The sequence below is a fragment of the Rhipicephalus microplus genome, chromosome 6 (assembly GCF_043290135.1).
Source record: "Rhipicephalus microplus isolate Deutch F79 chromosome 6, USDA_Rmic, whole genome shotgun sequence".
In the NCBI taxonomy this organism is placed as follows: domain Eukaryota; kingdom Metazoa; phylum Arthropoda; class Arachnida; order Ixodida; family Ixodidae; genus Rhipicephalus; species Rhipicephalus microplus.
Genome location: NC_134705.1, coordinates 147,801,068 through 147,819,581, shown reverse-complemented (window position 1 = coordinate 147,819,581; position 18,514 = coordinate 147,801,068). Strand labels below are relative to the sequence as shown.

Genomic DNA, 18,514 nt, shown 5'->3' with positions numbered 1-18,514 from the left:
CGGCGTTTCTGCCGCCCGTTGTCGCAAGGATTTGGCGGCGCGCTCTTGTTTAGCGCTCGTTCTGTGACACTGCCCCCCACTTTAAGAATATTATCTCATAATATTCAAAACCACACAAACGAGCGCGAACAGTCACCACACATTCTCACAGACTGTAACACAATCCGTCGCTCATGACACTTCACATTCACAATATATCTCTCAATACAATCGTACATTGTAGTTCAATTCCACAACACATGAAATATAGCCACAGGTACATGCCTACAACACTTCATCCCACATTCTAAACAATACAAACGTACAAAGTTCTGTCTATCCAACAATTATACAACACTATACATCACACCATCGCACAGAACACTGACTCGCCCGACATACACTTGAGACACAGGATAACAAGAACAATAACACAACATATGGCACTCAGCACTGCCCAACACATTCTGATTCGACCTCGGCACTTATCCTGAATACTTCGAACAGCGCTTGCGCCCCTTTTTGCGGTGCTCGCTCGATCTCTTCTTGTGCTTCCACGTTCTTTTTCGGCGAGCCCTTTCCAACGACGATATCTGGGGCGTCGTCTCAGCCATCGTTGTCTCTTCCGACACCGTTAACGCGTCATTACATTCGACGGGTCCTGTCTGTTTATTTACCCGCTTGATAATGCCTCTACATTTTGCCCGGCGGGCCAACTCCGTCTCCTTTACACTGTCGGTCGGTTGAGGTCGTGCCGACGTACGTCCAGTTGCTCGGCCTGTGAACTTATTCGACACGATCGTCTTCTCCTTCGCTGTCTCTTGCGCCGCAGCTTCACCTTGGGCTCTAGTGAGACCCGTCACGGGATGCTCCTCCACTGTATCTCGCGGCCGCTGTGTTGGCGAGGGCTCTATCTTCGGGTCTTCTCCCAAACATTCTGGATCACTTGGCCCTCGCGCCCCGTCGATGTTTCCGATGACAAGGTCATACAGGGGGGTCGTCATGCATAACGCAGTAACCTTCCCGCTGAAGTACGGGGTTTCAACCTCAATTTCTGCTTCGGGAAGCATCCGGACCGTACGGTCAATTAGGCAAACCGGTTTCGTTCTGCCTGTCAACTCTCTTTCCCGTACCAAATTTCTCCTCACGATAACCGTGGAGCTACCGGTGTCTCTTAGAACCGTAATCTTCTTGCCTGCAATCTTTCCAGGAAGCGTTGGCATTCCCTTCGTAACACCGGTTGGCTGTTTTGACATTACAGCCCCCACAATAGGAATTTTCTCCCCATTCTTCAACTCTACGAATCCATCAGTGACGGCATTATTATCAGATTTCGGTGCTGCTTGCACACAGGATACCTGGTGAGTTTGACTCACTCCGTTCCGACATGCATCTGCTTTGTGCCCAGTCTGACCACACTTGAAACATTTTACTGCCGTAGGGCTCGTAAAGATCGTTCGACAATTTTTCGCGCGATGACCTACTCGGTTGCACAGAAAACATCGCTGCATGCTCTCTGGTGCACGCTTCCTTTCTTCGGGAACCAATTTCTTCGAATCATCGGGACACTCCTTCTTGACCTTGGCCAAATTAGTTCCACCTTGCGCTTCCAAGAATTGATCAGCCAATTCAAGCATTCCTTCAAATGACTCCGCCTTCCTCTCTTTCAAATACAGCGACAGGCTTGGGTGGCAACTAGTAAGAAATTGTTCTTTAATTAGCAGCTCTCTAAGCTCATCGTACTCCTGTGCTGTCCCTGAAAGTTCAATCCATCTGTCGAAATAATGGCAAAGTCGGGCAGCATACTGCGTAGCTGTCTCACCATCAGCTGGCTTTCCTGTCCGAAATCTGTCCCGGAATCCTTCCACGGTAAATCTAAATCGCTTCAACAAAGCAGCTTTCACCTTTGCGTAGTTGGCTGCATCGGTCGGCGTCAGCCTACCGTATACACTGAGCGCTTCACCACTCAAGCAGGTACTTAAAGCAGTTGCCCATTGATGTTCCGGCCAATTCTGGCTCTTCGCAATCGTCTCAAATCTGTGGAGGTACGCGTCTAGGTCGTCCTTCCTTTCATCAAACGCTACGAGCAGCTTGCTTGGGTTCAAGCGGAAGCCGTGATCTTCCCGTTCGCTGCTTTCAACTCTAGCTTGGACGGGAGTTTCGCTTCGCTGTTGCAAACGGAGCCGCTCGAGTTCAATTTCGTGCTGCCGCTGCCGTTCCCTTTCAGCCATCTCCGCTTCTCTTTCTTCTCTCGCCCTTTCGGCTGCCAACTTCTCTCTCTCCAGCTCCAACTTCAATTGCTGCTCTCTTTCTTCCTTCAGCTGTCGCTCTTTTGCCTCTCTTTCTTCTTTCAGCTGTCGCTCCTTTGCTTCTCTTTCTTCTCTCGCCCTTTCAGCGGCCAGCCTTTCTCTCTCCAACTCAGCTGCCTTTTCTTCCTTGGCCCTCTCTGCCGCCAACCTCTCTCTCTCCAACTCAGCTTCTTTTTCCGCTTTGGCTCTTTCGACCGCCAACCTCTCTCGTTCCAACTCAGCTGTTTTTTCTTCCTTGGCTTTCTCAGCTGCCAACCTTTCTCTCTCCACCGCCTCTTTCTCCTTCTGGCTTACCCATTTCCGTAGTTCGGCGCCGGAAAGACCCATCTTCTCACCAAGCGCAACTAACTTTTCGAGATCCATTGTGTCTCGCAACTCGCAAATGAAACCTTGCCGCGTGCAAAAAGTATCTGCCTAAATCAGTCTATCGGAACACTCCCCTGCACTCGTTAACGAGAACACTGAACAACACACAAAATCGTTCCGATAGCACTATCAACAACTCGAGGCTCTTTCTCACTACTTTGGACACACTGTGCACCAAAAGGTCCTGTCGCGGACGCCAGATTAATTGTCACACCTGTCCCGTTATTAGGGAGGCGATCGCCGGGCTAATTCCAAGAGCCGAAGTATCGGCCCCCCGAACCGCACCACGAAAGCGTGGACAATTTAGAAGTGGTCCTTATTGGTGCGCCAGCGGACGCCGGCTGTGGCCCAAAGAACAAGACAGAGCCGAGAGTTGATAAACAAACAAAATTATATTCTCATTAACGGCAGATCAAAACACAATACACACGTATGCACACTCCACAATAGTTACATACAATACGTCACCAAACAAACAATGTACTACACAGTACAATCAACCACACTTGAAACAACGGACACAGACAACAATACGCACCACAATGCAGTCGCATGCATTGAACAACCAAGACTCTTAAAGACCAAAGAGATATAAAACCTATTCAGTCCAAAGTCCTTGGAACAAAAGTCTGAATGATACTCTTCCGAGAATCACTCACTCAAAGTCCAGCGTCGTTGTCGTTCCGCAGCTCTCGAAGTTCTCTTCCAGGAAACCTCCCGTCTTCAATTGGCCACTCTTCCAACTTCAACTTCTTCGCCGGAACACGTCGGCTTCACACTCGCAGCGGTTGCCACGGGTCTTCGCTCGATAGCGGTAAACACACACTCTTGCCTGTAGCTCGAGCCGTCCCTACGGACCACAAACTTCGCCGACTACACGGCGGACTCTCTACGCACTCTGGCGCTCACTTCCGTCTCCTCCTGCTCTGTCGCTACGGGCAGAACCTTCGCCGACTACACGGCGGAATTCCTACGCGCTCTGGCGTTAACTTCCGTCACCTCCTGATTTCTCGTCTCGGCTGCTCGGTTAAATACCTTGCGCGCGACTTTCCAGATCTTTCTCGTCATTTTGTCGGCGCGATACGCAGCGAAGGCTGGGGAGAGGCGAGACGGTTTGTCTGCCCTCCGCGTCGGATGACTCAGCTCGGTCTGACCCCGCCCCGTTCGTTCGAGGAAAATCGCGGTCTTGCTGGGCCGCCGATGTGGGGTGAGGAGGATCGTCTGCGAAGCCGTGCTTCTGCGGGGAGAGCGTGCGCCCGGGAGCCCTGGATGTTTGCTTTCTTTCTTTTTTTTTCTTTTTACCTCGCGGCGTTTCTGCCGCCCGTTGTCGCAAGGATTTGGCGGCGCGCTCTTGTTTAGCGCTCGTTCTGTGACAATGGTTCAAATCAAGCGACACTAATACTAATGCTTTGTATAACTGTGGGGAGGTGCGAGAAAGCAGTAACACCAAGGACCACGGATAATTTTCTGATAAAAATAATAAAAAAGCAAAACAGGCTCGGAAAAGTTTTCAAAAGTTTCTGAAAAGTTTAGAAGGGAATGATGATGAGTGGGCGAAGCAGAGCGATCGTTTTGGGTTGCCGTAATTCACCTGTGACATTGACCACTCACTCATGCGTGTGAGTGCCAAGGCTTTGTACAGTTATATACAACAATGTTCATTGGTCATTAATGATATGTTGGGTTGATTTGTGAATTTCGTTTCGCCTTCATTATTATATTGCTTTGTGGTAATGGATAACACCTAAAGTTGGCAAAGGCGAGGTCTGGGTAAGTTTCTCTGGTGGTTGTCGATTGTTCCCAGTTCTACGAAATGCATCGTAGAGCATATCGAGGCGTCGTGTACTGCACAAGATGGCTGTTGTCTGTGATCATCACAATCATTTTCATCGTTGTCACGTATTGGTTACTTTGCATGTGCTCTGCCTTGGTGGCATGATGAGAATGTTTGGTCTGGAAAGCGCTTGTTTTTCATTGTTATCAGCATAATCGTCAGTGACGGCGCCTAATGTCAACGAACAAGCCTCGACTTTAAGGATAAAAAGGAAAACTTTTTAATCAGCGAAAAAAAATTGGGGACAAAGACTGACGTAAAAAAATGTCTCTCATGAATCAGGCGTGTAGCCAGAAAATTTTTTGGAAAAGAGGGGTGGGCACCTCCTGGCCACGCACTTGGCATGAATACGGGATGAATACACAGGCACACAGCGCTGCTTCGAGGTGACTGTGACTGGCCGCCACTGCGCGCTACCGCTGCCGGCAAGAAGAGAGGGCTGACGTCACGGAAAGAGAGCCGCGTGGGGCGGAGAGTGGCGAGATGAAAGAATCGACAAACTCTCTGGAAGGGCGTATTTCTTCGGGCAGCCACTATAAAACCTCGAAGTAGCACGCGCTAGGCTTCTGTATTCATCCCGGCTGTTCACGCATACACGGGTTGCGTGAATTTATAGACATTTTTGCATTTACAATGTTTGCTTGTGTGCGCAGACGTGTCTGTGCGTGTGCGCGCGAATGTGTGTATGTATACGGGTGTTTGTGTGCGTGCAAGTACCGTGTGTTTGTGCTTGAGTGTCTGCATGCTCACACTGACACACGTACACATACACGCACGCGCAAATGCGCGCTCACGCACGCATGGAGACGCGTGCGTGCGTGCACACAGACTCACGTTTGCACGCGCTTACTATATCGCCCTCCAGATGTCCACTTGCCTTCGCCATTCGGTTGATGTCGGTGAGAACTACACGGCGCCAGAAAGAAGGTCAAAGTGCAATGCCCTCCGGCTCCGGTCTTTATTGAATATACCTCAAATTTTCGCTCACTGAACGCTGGTTTGTCGCTCACAACCTTGGAGCAAGGAAAATTTTTCCTTCCTCCATGCTCACAACCAAAAATGCCGGTGGTGGCGCCACTGCCAACAGCAAAAGTTCAGTGAAGCGAGCTCCTTTAAACACGTCATCAGAGGCCACCTGTTCCGATTAGAACTTAGTTGGCTAGGAGCCCGCGTTCACCGCATTAGGAGCCAGTATTTGCTATTATTTCAATGTTATTGCACTTCAAAATCTTTCCGCCATATTTAAGCAGGTAGCGTAAATATGGCGGACGGCGCCAGAGCGGAGGAATGGCTGTCACGTGCCGGTATACTTGCCATGCGTCACTGCCCCACCCATTCGCCGTACTCTCTTCACATACGGCTCTGCTGGCCGCTGGTTTTTCTCGGAGCTCTCCGAAACCGGAACTCAGACTGCCTGACACTAAACAGACGGTAATTCAATTACTGCCGCGCGCTTCTGTGAGAACGTGCGTTTTATGGCTATGATGCACAGCAAGCAACATCTCTCAGGAAAGAAAAGAGCAATTTTTGTTCACGGAACGCCTTCCAGTAAAATGAGAATGCGAAGCTAAGTATCCCTAACCAAAGGTTCCAATACCGGGGGGGGGGGGGGGCTGGAGCTAGCCCCCTCCCCCCACTAACTGCTGCTACGACGTCTACCCCTCCTTTTATCGCCATAGCAAAAACATATATATATATTATATATATATATATATATATATATATATATATATATATATATATATATATATACAAACATCGCTCCTATTCTTCAGATATACTTCCGGAACCCCTGTTCCTAACGCCTGAGCTTCTGCCTGCTTTACTGACTTTGGGTAGGATATGTAGACCATGTACGTTCGAGATAGAAAACTCTGTGCAAGTTGTAATGCGTTGAAAGCTAGTGGGTGAGTTGTATCGAGTACCGAGCTGTGAAACGTTTCCCACATTCGTGTGGTAAGCATATCCACGAAGTGAATGATGATGGGTTCGTAAAGCAGTGGGATCGTTCGGTGTTATTGTAAATCACCCGTGTTATTCCCCACTCATGTATGTAAGTGACTGACAAAATGGTGCACAGGTACATAAAATGTCCAGTGGTCATAAAACGCATGTAGTGTTAAGATGTTAAGTTGCGAATTTCACTTTGCTGCCATTATTACTGCTTTGTGGTACCGGATCTATACGGAAGTGGGTGAAGACGAGGTCTGTGGCTTACCCCTGGTAGTGGTTTGTTGTTTTCAGTCATACGAAATGCCTCGCAGAGCATATCGAGACGTCGTATAGTACACAAGCCAGTCCTTGTTGACCTTCTCTTGTGGCTCATACCCACTGTGGGAGACGCAAGTCAGTCCGTGATCGTCATCTTCATTGGCGTCATTGTCATGGCGTATAGTGGGTACCTTGCGTGTGCTGAGATACGGCGAACAACACCAACGAACAAGCCTCGACCTTAGCGAACTTCGCCCCTAAAAATAGCGCTTGTGGGACACGTCGCCTAGCTCGTCTTTATACCAATAGGACAACTGCTGCATTTCTGGTGTGAGGTGGCTCTGGCTCCAGAAACTGGGCCCTGTAGTGGGGTCTTTTCATAAACAGCGACCACCAGCTACACCACTTCGTCATCGTGGATTCATCACATGTAATGTAGCCGCCCACGCTCTCTTCTCTCCTCAAAATCTATCTTTAATCCAATTCGTTTATGCGTAATCTATTTGTAGAGCAGTCTGGTTCTTGCCCAAGCCCAAGAGAAAGTGCGCGCCAACAGCATCAAGGCTCTGCATCGATGTCTACAATGCAGCAGCAGTGATTGACGGTACTGAGTAAGCCTTGCCAGTCTGTGCTGGGTGGCGCAGCCCTAATTGTCACGTCTCTCAACGGCGTCACTCGAGATGGGACTGCAGCCGCCAGTCTCCTGGTCCCATCAAATGCTTTGATCAAAAACGGTGAGCTGAAACGTACTGTCGTTCGTAGTGTGACAGATGTCCTTGTAAAGTCTAGCGGCCGCAAACACAGAGATATACGCATACAAATACACGTTCACGTACAAATAACGTACGCCGTGGCGGTGTTCAGTGAATACGATGCCCTTCAGCTCACCCCGAAAGTCGTGTGTTCGATCCGTTTCGGGGTGCCCGCATATAGTGATTGATGTAACATCCTAGAAGCCCTTTTGTGTGAACACATGTTAATGAAAACCGGATGGTCGAAACTTCCGGAGCACTCCATTGAGGAGTGCCTCATAGCCATATACCACGGCTTTTTCACGAAAGGACCCAGGTAATTTCACACACGCACACACACGCTGGACATGGAAACACAGACGCACCACATGCAGACACACTAAAGACGTACCGATGCATACGCACACACGCACACGCACAGATACACTCACATGGCCACACATCATCATCATCATCAGCCTGACTACGTCCACTGCAGGACAAAGGCCTTTCCCATGTTCCGCCAGTTAACCCGGTCCTGTGCTTGCTGCTGCCAATTTATACCCGCAACTTCTTGATCTCATCTGCCCACCTAACCTTCTGTCTCCCCCTAACCCGCTTCCCTTCTCTGGGAATCCAGTTAGTTACCCTTAACGACCAGCGGTTATCCTGTCTACGCGCTACATGCCCGGCCCATGTCCATTTCTTCTTCTTGATTTCAGCTATGATTTCCTTAACCCCCGTTTGTTCCCTAATCCACTCTGCTCTCTTCTTGTCTCTTAAGGTTACACCTACCATTTTTCTTTCCATTGCTCGCTGCGTCGTCCTCAATTTAAGCTGAACCCTCTTTGTAAGTCTCCAGGTTTCTGCTCCCTAGCTAAGTACCGGCAAGATACAGCTGTTATATACCTTCCTCTTAAAGGATAGTGGTAATCTACCTGTCATAATTTGAGAGTGCTTGCCAAATGTGATCCACCCCATTGTTATTCTTCTAGTTACTTCAATCTCGTGGTTCGGCGCCGCGGTTATTTCCTGCCCTAGTAGACGTAGTCTTTTACAACTTAAAGTGCACTATTACCTATGTCGAAGCGCTGCTCTTTTATCAGTTTGCTGTACATTACTTTCGTTTTCTGCAGATTCATTTTAAGACCTACCTTTCTGCTCTCTTTGTCTAACTCCGTAATCATGAGTTGCAATTCGTCCCCTGAGTTACTCAGCAATGCAATGTCATCGGCGAAGCGCAGGTACTGTCGTTCGTAGTGTGACAGATGCCCTTGTAAAGGCTAGCGGGTGCAAACACACAGATATACGCATACAAATACACGTTCACGTACAAATAACGTCCGCCGTGGCGGTGTTAAGTGAATACGATGCCCTTCAGCACACCCCGAAAGTCGTGTGTTCGATCCGTTTCGGGGTGCCCGAATATAGTGATTGATGTAACATCCTAGAAGCCCTTTTGTGTGAGCACATGGTAATGAAAACCGGAAGGTCGAAACTTCCGGAGCACTCCATTGAGGAGTGCCTCATAGCCATATACCATGGCTTTTTCACGAAAAGACCCAGATAATTTCACACACGCACACACACGCTGGATATGGAAACACAGACGCACCACATGCAGACACACTAAAGATGTACCGATGTATACGCACACACGCACACGCACAGATGCACTAACATGGCCGCACATACACACACGCATACATACACTCCCACCTGCGCGCGCTCACAGAAACACACGCGCCCATGGGAACACAAATAGTTAAACAAACAGATTATGTACTTCGTTGGCCTCACGGGCTCTCTGGCTTCGAGGCGAAGTATTTCGCTGTCACTCATTAAACAAATATTTTGTTACCCTTTCATTGCGGAGAATGAATTCCAAGCCTACAGGGAGGTCGTCGATTATATTGTGATCATAGCCTGTAGCTTCTAGGAAGGGCGTGAACGAGCGCGGTGAAGAAAGTTATTCAGTTTTGTAGAGACTGCTCCACGGACCTCGCCGGGAATCCGCTCCCCGTATATTCGCTTTGTGCATCATGCACATCACCCGATAAAAATTTCATGCAGTCATGACATGAATCTAACGTTGTTGTAAATGACGTTCCACGCCACACCTACCTGAGGAAGCCACATTATCAACACCTCAGTAAGGAACGTAACATGACTTTTCAACGTAGAAATAGAACATTTAAAAGTGTTCAAGTTTGAATTCAGCTTGTTTTAAATGAGGATGCATTTCTCGGTCGGGGCATGTCAGGCGTCTGGTGGTGTCCGCGTGCCGGCAGGTGAGAGTGGATGGCAAGAAAAGGAGCGGCAAAGCACTGCACCTACTTTCTCCTACACTTTGTCCAGACACGCGGAAGCTGTTTACGGTACACCTCGCCCGCCAATAACTAACGTTATTACGTTAATTATGACGGAATGACTACGCCGTGTAGACTTGGCGCGAGAAAAGCATTCGCATTTTCTCACGATTTCCTTCGGAGAGGTGGGGGCAATCTTGCACGATAGCCGTCGGCACGACCGAACATATGCCACATGGCGCGTTGAAAACAACTTAGAAGTGTGGCAGCTTGGGCTAGTTGGTATTACATGATGATACTTATAGCGCGAGAACAAAACGACGACACAGAGACAAGAAATACTTCGTGTCCTTTCTTGTCTCTGTGTCGTTGTTCTGTTATCGCGCTATAACTATCATTGAAAACAACTATGTAGATGTGTACGCACGTGCTTATGCTCCGTTTCACAAGCTCTTAGCAGTGCTGTGGAAGGTACGGGTGCCTTCAGCCAATCATGACAGAACGCGCCACAGAGGAGCGTCTGTAGCAACGGTGCAGCGACGTCACACACCACGTGATTGCGCGCACTCCGCCCTCCGCTCCGTGGCGCAGAGATCGGCAAGTCGTCATAGGTATGAATCCATCGCACGCATCAACCTTGACTGCGATACCTCCAACAACAAGTGCAACGCAATCGAATGCGAGCATTGCACGCGTCGTCAAAGATGTCGCGCTGGTTGAAGACAAGGCAGCGCGGCGAAAGGCCCGTGATGCCGAGCGCAAGCCGGCGAAGCGGGCCGCGGACATAAACATCATTATATCGCGAATTTACTCTCACATATACGCGTAAACTCACCAAGATTTCCCGAGAGGGTCTAATGGTTCCTGGGAATCGCAATGTGATCACACGGGGGAGTTTATGTTAACTCACTGGCGAATGCCAACGGATTTTAACTTCACTCCCCCTCATAGCATCACCCCGTGCATTCGCTCTTAACCATGTTCAACCTCGGGGAAATGCTTGGGAGTTTTTTACTTGTGTAGTTGATAGCATTATAAACAAGTTAAGCACACGGTTAGGCGGACATATTAACGGTACATCAGAAGTACACGAAGTGTTTGACGTCAAAAAGCATTGAGATTACGCTTCACTCTGATAATACGCAGCCAAGCCCATGTCCTCAAAGCGCCACTCACCAGAACTCATAACGAATTTTAGTTAGACCATGGAAGTCGTTGTGTGTCTGATGAGCAGGATTACGCTGCATTTTTTTTCTATCGGATTATTACGAGCGGAGAAAACTGTTTCTTTTTTTTTTTCGAAGTGGCGGCAAACGACGATGAAAGGCCTAGGCCAACTCGAAACCCTTGCTGCTCCCCCGCGTAGCCTTCGCAAGCCAAATGTCTTCCTTACCTTCTCCGGCTTCCGACCAAGAGGTCACGTGCGCATGACGTGCCTGAACAAGCCCAACATTCGAGCACGCGAGTGGCATTTTTTTTTGTTAACCAGCGTTATTTTGTTGTCTACTGCCTATTTCTGCGGGAAGGTTTGGAAACGCTGGCTGCTACTTGGCAGCCGGTGTTTGGCTGCAGCTTGGCAGAGACGCGGTTGAATAGATGAGCACAACGATTGCGCCAACGAGTAGGAGTGATACTTTCGCTTCCACGGCTGTCGTCTGCTCGATGCTCCGACCACGGGGACACGAACGCATGTGAAACTCCGGTACATTAGCCCCTCATCTCGTTGCGATTCACGAAAAAAACTGAAAAAAAAGACGCGCATACGGGGCCCAAGTGGGCTCACAGAAGAAGATTGGGACTCTGCCTTACAAAGTTCACAGTTGCTACCACAACAACGGGCTGTCCAGAGAGCACACGATGCGGCGATGTGGCTAGGCCTCCCCATTCCTACGTGGGAGCGGCCCGCGACGTTGCTCTGAAGAAGCAGCGTTTCTCAGGACCCAATAAAGTTCTTTGTCTGTCTGTCTATCCCCTCATTGCGTCTCATTATTTCTCTCAAGGTTTATTAATCTCTTCAAGCAACAAATTACATAAACTGCGCATGTCGAGTTCAATAAATTTCGCCTTGTCACGTGTCACTGTTAGCAACATCAGAGCACGGTCGTCTACGTAGAGGACCAATGTCACTACACTGCCGTGTACGTAGGGCCATTCATGCGTGCACGTCATGCCCTCATCTCTGGGCGCACGCCCGTGGAAGCAAGGGGGAGCAGCGTTAATCTTGGAATTCGACCAATTTTCGCGGTGCATAGCGTTGCAAGTTTTGGTAGAGGTGATTGTGAACGCCCCATCTACGCGTTGTGCTTGGCCACTCAAAATGGTCAGGCATATTGAGTGGCCTTTAAACAAAGTATATTTAACACAATCGCACGACCATACGGCTGTGCAGTCGTATCGACAATTCGTGCAGTCGAGAACAACTATAATGTTGTGGTCTGCCTTCGTGAAAGTCACGCAACATGTTTCGTTTTGCAGGTGGGCAACAAAGAACACACCATATTCAGAAGCTCAAAGGAGAGGCAGCGGCGACCTGCGGGGCAGCCTGGTTCAAGGTATCGGAAATTGCGACTAAGAAATACACAGATGGGGCGAAGGCGGCATCGACGTCGTCGGACTTCTCGCCGTCCGACGATGACAAGCGCATTGGACAAGCCGGAAAATGAACCGACCCCCGAGGAAGAAGCCCAGGTGGAAATATCTTTGAAAGAATCGAACGCTGGCAACGCCGACATGGAAAAATATCAGAGAACGCAAATGGCAAAACCCGCTAAGAGTGCATCAAGCGTCGAGAGTGGGGAGTTCAGTATTCAAAACAACCTAGAAGAGTTTCAAGCGAAGTTATCGAACACGCTCGACACTGAAAACGTGACTTCTAAATTAACTGAGAATAAATCAAAAGTAGGAGGGGCACTTGGCACACAAGGAGACACGGAGGATGCATGTCCCAGATGCGTAACCGACTGGGCCGCAGGGCACAGAGGCGGTACGCTTGACTACGGAGGTGATTCGTGTTCCAAGTGCGAAGACCAGTCAATCACAGAAGGCAAAGGGGCCACAAAGCACAGCCGCGAGCAGGCTGGCTCCGAATATGCAGCCGACTCATCGGCAGGAGGCAAAAACGACACACAAGGCAACCTTGCGAACAGGGACCACGCGGAGGCGCCGGACAATGTGAGTTCGAGAAAGGCTGTCGCAGAACCGAGCGTTCATGATTTTGCGATGAGAAATAAGGATGCCGAGATTGTGTCGGTTACCGAGCTGGACGTGCCGACCTTGACCAATTCCGATGTCGCAATAGTGTCGGCCTCGGATCCTGACGTGACGCTGCGGACGGTTTCAGACACAGACTCTGCAGTGAATCCGGTTAACAGCTCGCTCAAGTGTCGCAAGTGCCATTCTCAACCGGCCATTGACATTTGCGGCGTCCACACCATCGGTTCAGCACAACGTATGGAGGCATCTGCTTTCGCCCTGACGCCCCATGGATTTACCGGCGAAATACAAGGGTTCTCGGTAGCACCACTATACCCGGTGCTTCAAGCGTCACCGGGAATGCCGATGTATAGCGTTTTACCAAGTGGGCCATACCAACCGCGAACGGCCGCATTTTCATGCTCCTTCATGCCAATGCCATCGGCAATGCGGACGTTGAGTGGGACGACGAGTACGCCACTGCAACCATTTGGGCCTGCACTACCGCCATATCTGACGCAAGGGCCATGGGAAATACAAATGAATACTATGCCCCCAACCATGCAACCTCAACTGCCTGTGAATCAATGGCTGCCAAACTCAGTGCAAGTACTGTCTGGCTTCCGGATGAACAGCTTCGTAGAGGGTACGCAGCGACTACCTTCTGTTGCTGTGGTTACGGCATCTGGCGCAATATTTCACATGCAGTTGCATGGTAATTATAGCTACCCTCTGCAACCTTTTATTATGATAGCTCCACCCCTTCAACTTCCAGTGAGGTCGGCTTTGGACATGCATGGTCTGTCTATGCCTAACCAGCCACTGCCTTCGGCAATAGCTTCTCCATCACTCGTTTTCCATAAGATTCCTGCTGCTCCAATTCGAGAGTTATTCACGCCTGGCCAGTTTGCATCTGCGTATTGCATGGCAACGACACCGCAAGTACCACCACATCACTATGCGGAGGGGTATGATCTTCCATTGACTGGCCAGCCTCCATATGTTTTGCCTCCTGCAATGCAAGCAGCAACAGAACCTCCTTTTTTAGAAGGCAACGTGATCGGCCAGCCTCGATTAGTCTCACCCATGCCACCGCCAGGCTCTGTGGCACAAATGTCAGCGGGCGTTCGAATGCGCACTATTCCACCTAATCCACGTCTTCAACTTCCTAGAGCTATTACCCAAGCCACACAGTTACCTCCGGCTACACAAGCCACATCTTGTAACAACCAACCGCAACCTTTTGCGTGTGTTATACCACCACAGAACAATAATCCACCACAGAACATTAATACGCCATATTTTGCATCGTTTCTCCAACCGCACTCACCCTCGGGTATGTCATCCCCCTCCCAGGCTCAACAATCTTGTGTTCCACAACCTCAAAATCTGCAGATCCCCACTGTTAGGTCTAATTTTCAACCACAGCCATCAATTTCAGCAGCACCCTCCCAGCCCCAAACACGTTCTGGTGGTCCACCTCCTCAACGTCTGCAGATGCCAGCCACTGCGCCTGGTTATCAACCCCAACCATCAGTTCCGGTACCACCCTGTCAGCCCCCACCACCTTCTGGTGTTCCGCCACCTCAAAACTTGCACATGCCCACTGTAGCGTCTAATTTCCGGCCCCAGCCACCACTTCCGCCAACACCCTTCCTGCCTCAATCATCTTGTGGTGCCCCGCTTCCTCAAAACCTGCACATGCCAGCCGTCGCTCCTGGTTTTCAGCCCCAGACATCGATTCCGGCAACACCCTCCCAACCTCAACCATCTTCTGGTAGTACACCAAATCAAAATCAGCAGATTTCCATTGTTGGATCTAATTTGCAACTCCAGCCACCAGTTTTGGCAGCATCCCCCCAGCCTCAACCATGTAAAAGTGATTCACCACCTCAAAATCTCGGGGTTCCAGCCATTCCACCTGGTTTTCAACCCCGGCCATCAGTTTTGGCAGCACTTTTACGCTCTCAACCATCTTGTGACATTTCACCACCTCAAAGTATACAGATGCCAGCTGTTGCGCCTGGTTTTCAACCTCAGTGATTAGCACCAGCAGCACCCTTCCAGCTTCAACCATCTTGTAGCGTTCCACCAGCCCAAAATCTACAGAGGCTAGCCTTTGAGTCTGGTTTTCAACCTCAACCATCAGTTCCGGCAGCACCCCCACAGCTTCAACCATCTTGTGGTGCTCCGCCACCTCCAAATCTACATATGCTAGCCGCTGCGCCCGGTTTTCAACCACAGCCATCAGTTCCGGCAGCACCTTTGCATCTTCAACCGTCCTATAGTGTTCCACCACCTCAAAATCCACAGATACTAGCCGTTGCTCCTGGTTTACAACCCCAGCCGTTAGTTCCGGCAGCAACTGTGAAGCTTCAGCCATCTCGTGGTTTCCCACCACCGCAAAATCTACAGATGCAAGCCGTTGCACCTGGTTTTCAACAACAGCCATCAACTCCAGCAGCACCTTCCCAGCCTGAACCATCTTGTGGTGTTCCACCACCTCAAATTCTACAGATGCCAATCGTTGCCCTCGATTTTCAACAACAGCCATCAGTTCCGGCAGCATCTCCACAGCCTCAACCATCTTGTGGCATTCCACCACCTCAAAATCTACAGATGCCAGCCGTTGCGCCTGGTTTTCGACAACCGCCATCAGTTTCGGCAGCACCACCAAAGCCTCAGCCTCCTTGCGGTGTTCCAAAACCTCAGAATCTACAAATGCCAGCTGTTACTCCTGGTTTTCAGCAACAGCCATCGTTTCCGACAGCACCTCCACAGCCTCAACCATCTTGTGGTGTTCCACCACCTCAAGATCTACAGATGCCAGCCGCTGCACCTGGTTTTCAACAACAGCCATCAGTTTCGGCAGCACCTCCACAGCCTCAACCATATCCACCATCTCTAAATCTACAAATACCAGTCGTTCCAACCGGTTTTGAACCTCAGCCATCAGCGCCGGCAGCACCTTCTCGGCCTCAGTCATCTTGTGTTGTTCCACCACCTCAAAATCTACATATGCTAGCTGCTTCACCTAATTTGCAGCCACAGCCATCAGTTCCGGCAGCACCCGCCCAGCCTCAACCATCTGGTTGTGTTCCAACAGCTCAAAGTGTGCAAATGTCCCCCTTTCCATCTGTTTTCGATCCCCAGCCGTGAGTTTTGAGCACCCCCGGCTAGCTGCAACCTTCCTCAGATGTCTAACACCCACAGAACATGTTGACCTCCTTTGTTTAATATTCTTGTTTCCAAGCATAGATATATTCTGGTTTTACGGCACCTTCCGTATCACAGGACTCATCGAAAAACATTTGTGAACATGCTCCAGCCGCCAGCTGGCTTCAACATTCGGTGAATGGCCTCATTCCATAATGTTCACAGCATCAATGACGGGACCAGGTGGTTAGCGGTTCGTGGCCCGCCTGGTAGCGTAATGGCCGAAGTGAAAGCTCCTTTTTCCAAACTGCGACCGAGCACACTACTTGCAGATGCTCCCCCCAGCGCAGGTCGCTGTTCCCATGACACCACTGTCACTTTCATGAACTTGTAGCTTCTGCGCTTCTCCGGCTATTGCTAGGTTCGCCGACCGTTAGCGCTGTTAGTCGAGAACCGTCAATGGTGAAGGGCACGCCTGCCGGAAACTGAAATATGTAGATGAACTGAACAAGGTGCAGCGAAAGTGGTCCGGAAATAAAGGTCCTCCTTCGTAGACTCGTGAATAACTTTTGGTGATTGCTCGAAGCGTGCGAGTCATTATTCGATTCTGTGCAATATTTATAGAGTAAGAGGGGTTTTAATGGTTGACGCTTCCGACGAGTTAGATCTCTATTTGTGCCGGCCATTCAAAGTTTTTTTGGTGTCACAATGAAGTCAGTGCATTGCTTTCTGTTCTGTGGATTGTGGAACTAAAGAACATGTGTACCTGACAATGAAAAGGATTCATACTTTTACGTTGTTTTTAACAAACTCTAGCTCATGAAATAGACATAGCCACTGCTTCGCGGAATTCACTAGAGATAACCGCTCCACTTTTCGCAAAGTTACCAGGGTGTGACCTGATACTGCCGTTTAGAAAGAAAAAAAAATAAGTTGCCGTGCCAACTGCTAAACCCTCTCGATATTGATGGAGGCATCTGGAGTCGGGGGCCCCAAAAGCGGCTTGCTTACGCAAGACCTTGCCTTCATTTACATTTTTCTTGGGTGCAGCCAGAAATACAAAGAACGGAAGCGAGTTTGCGCTTGCGCTCTTTGAAGGACTCCCAAGTGCAGTGGGAATCGATGATATGCGAAGCACGAATGAAAAATGTTGATATGTCACCTTGAAATCAGGTCATCGTTACGTGGTGGAGGTAAATGATGCCGTACATTACTTCCGTGTCATAATTATTATGTTTGGATGTGTCGTTTACCTTCGTCATCTATTCACGTCACTTGATACCAAATTTAGTATATGTGGAGCTAGCGAAACAGCCGCGATCACGCTATGAGCGTGGTATGTTGTCATATTTTTACATAACATGCGTGTCAGTATTATCTAGTTTGCACCAGTCATATATTTCGTCGTCCATTGACGACACATAACACCAAAATTGTTATATGTGGAGCTAGCAAAACGGCCGCGAGCGCATCATGAAAGGCCCAAGATACTCCTATGTAGCATTGGAGCGCGCGCACGCTGGGCATAGCGATGCTACGTTATCAAAACGCGAGCACTCTGTGGTCTGACGCCAAGCGCGATCAGCGTCCGTCGGCGCGGCCTGAAGGCAACCGGCGTGACATGCTGCATTCCGCGCCGATGCGTTACCCAGACAACACTGTGTCTCCCGCTTTTAAGTGTGAATACACTTTATAAGCGACCCCTAACAATCCACCGCCGTCGGCGGCGTCCGCAGTCTTCTCTCTATCTTTAAAAGAAAGAGGACTTGGCGGGCCGCAGCGCGACGCTCTACCGAATAAGCCACGAATGCGACGTTGATATCGGTGTCAGTAACGCGCCTTATATCTTTAACGCCGCTGCGCGCGTTCCCTCTCCTTCACTCGCTCCTCCGCTCTCCTCGCTCGCTGCAGCTGCGCGCGCACACCTCTCTCTCGCGCGCCCACCTTCTCTCTCAGTCTCCCGTCGAGAGCAGGTCGTGCGATGGATGTCCTGGAGGCAACGCTACCATCAACAACGAATGCATTACAACCGAATGCCAGCACTGCACCCGTCGTTGGAGGTGACGGTACCGCGGTGGTTTCGCCGACGTTGGAAGACAAGGCGGCGCTGCGAAGGGCTCGTGAGACCGAACGTAAGCGGGCGAAGCGTGCAGCGGATGCCGAACTGCGCGCTCGCGAAGCTGAGGACAAGCGGGCGAAGCGTGCAGCGGATGGTGAACTGCGCGCTCGCGAGGCCGAGATGAGGCGTCAGCATCGAGCCGCGAACGCGGCCCAAGAAGCGGAACGACAACGCAAGCGTCAGGCGGAGAAGGGCGATGAAGGCCGGCGTCAAGACGCCGCTCGCAATCGTCAACGGCGAGTGGACGTTCCCGAAGCCGTTCGATCCAGTGAACGTGCCGCGCGGGAGAGGGTGTGTTGACCACATGC

At 50.1% G+C, this 18,514-nt stretch overlaps 2 protein-coding genes across 2 annotated transcripts; both read left to right on the top strand.

Moving 5' to 3' along the window:
• Positions 1–7,102: 7,102 nt before the first annotated feature.
• LOC142765603 (uncharacterized) lies at positions 7,103–14,992 on the top strand. The gene is made up of 2 exons (XM_075866856.1): positions 7,103–7,433; positions 12,215–14,992. The coding sequence occupies exon 2, from the start codon at positions 12,323–12,325 to the stop codon at positions 14,972–14,974; it is 2,652 nt and encodes an 883-aa protein (XP_075722971.1). The 5' UTR covers positions 7,103–7,433; positions 12,215–12,322; the 3' UTR covers positions 14,975–14,992.
• Positions 14,993–15,130: 138 nt separating this feature from the next.
• On the top strand, positions 15,131–16,594 carry LOC142765604 (uncharacterized). Its single transcript, XM_075866858.1, has one exon. It carries the CDS (start codon positions 15,143–15,145, stop codon positions 16,088–16,090), a length of 948 nt encoding a protein of 315 aa, XP_075722973.1. The 5' UTR covers positions 15,131–15,142; the 3' UTR covers positions 16,091–16,594.
• Positions 16,595–18,514: the final 1,920 nt, after the last annotated feature.

What these genes read in the sequence shown, in the direction of transcription:
- LOC142765603 (XM_075866856.1), top strand. Translation starts at nt 12,323, where the DNA reads ATGGGGCGAAGGCGGCATCGACGTCGTCGGACTTCTCGCCGTCCGACG.
- LOC142765604 (XM_075866858.1), top strand. Translation starts at nt 15,143, where the DNA reads ATGCTAGCCGCTGCGCCCGGTTTTCAACCACAGCCATCAGTTCCGGCA.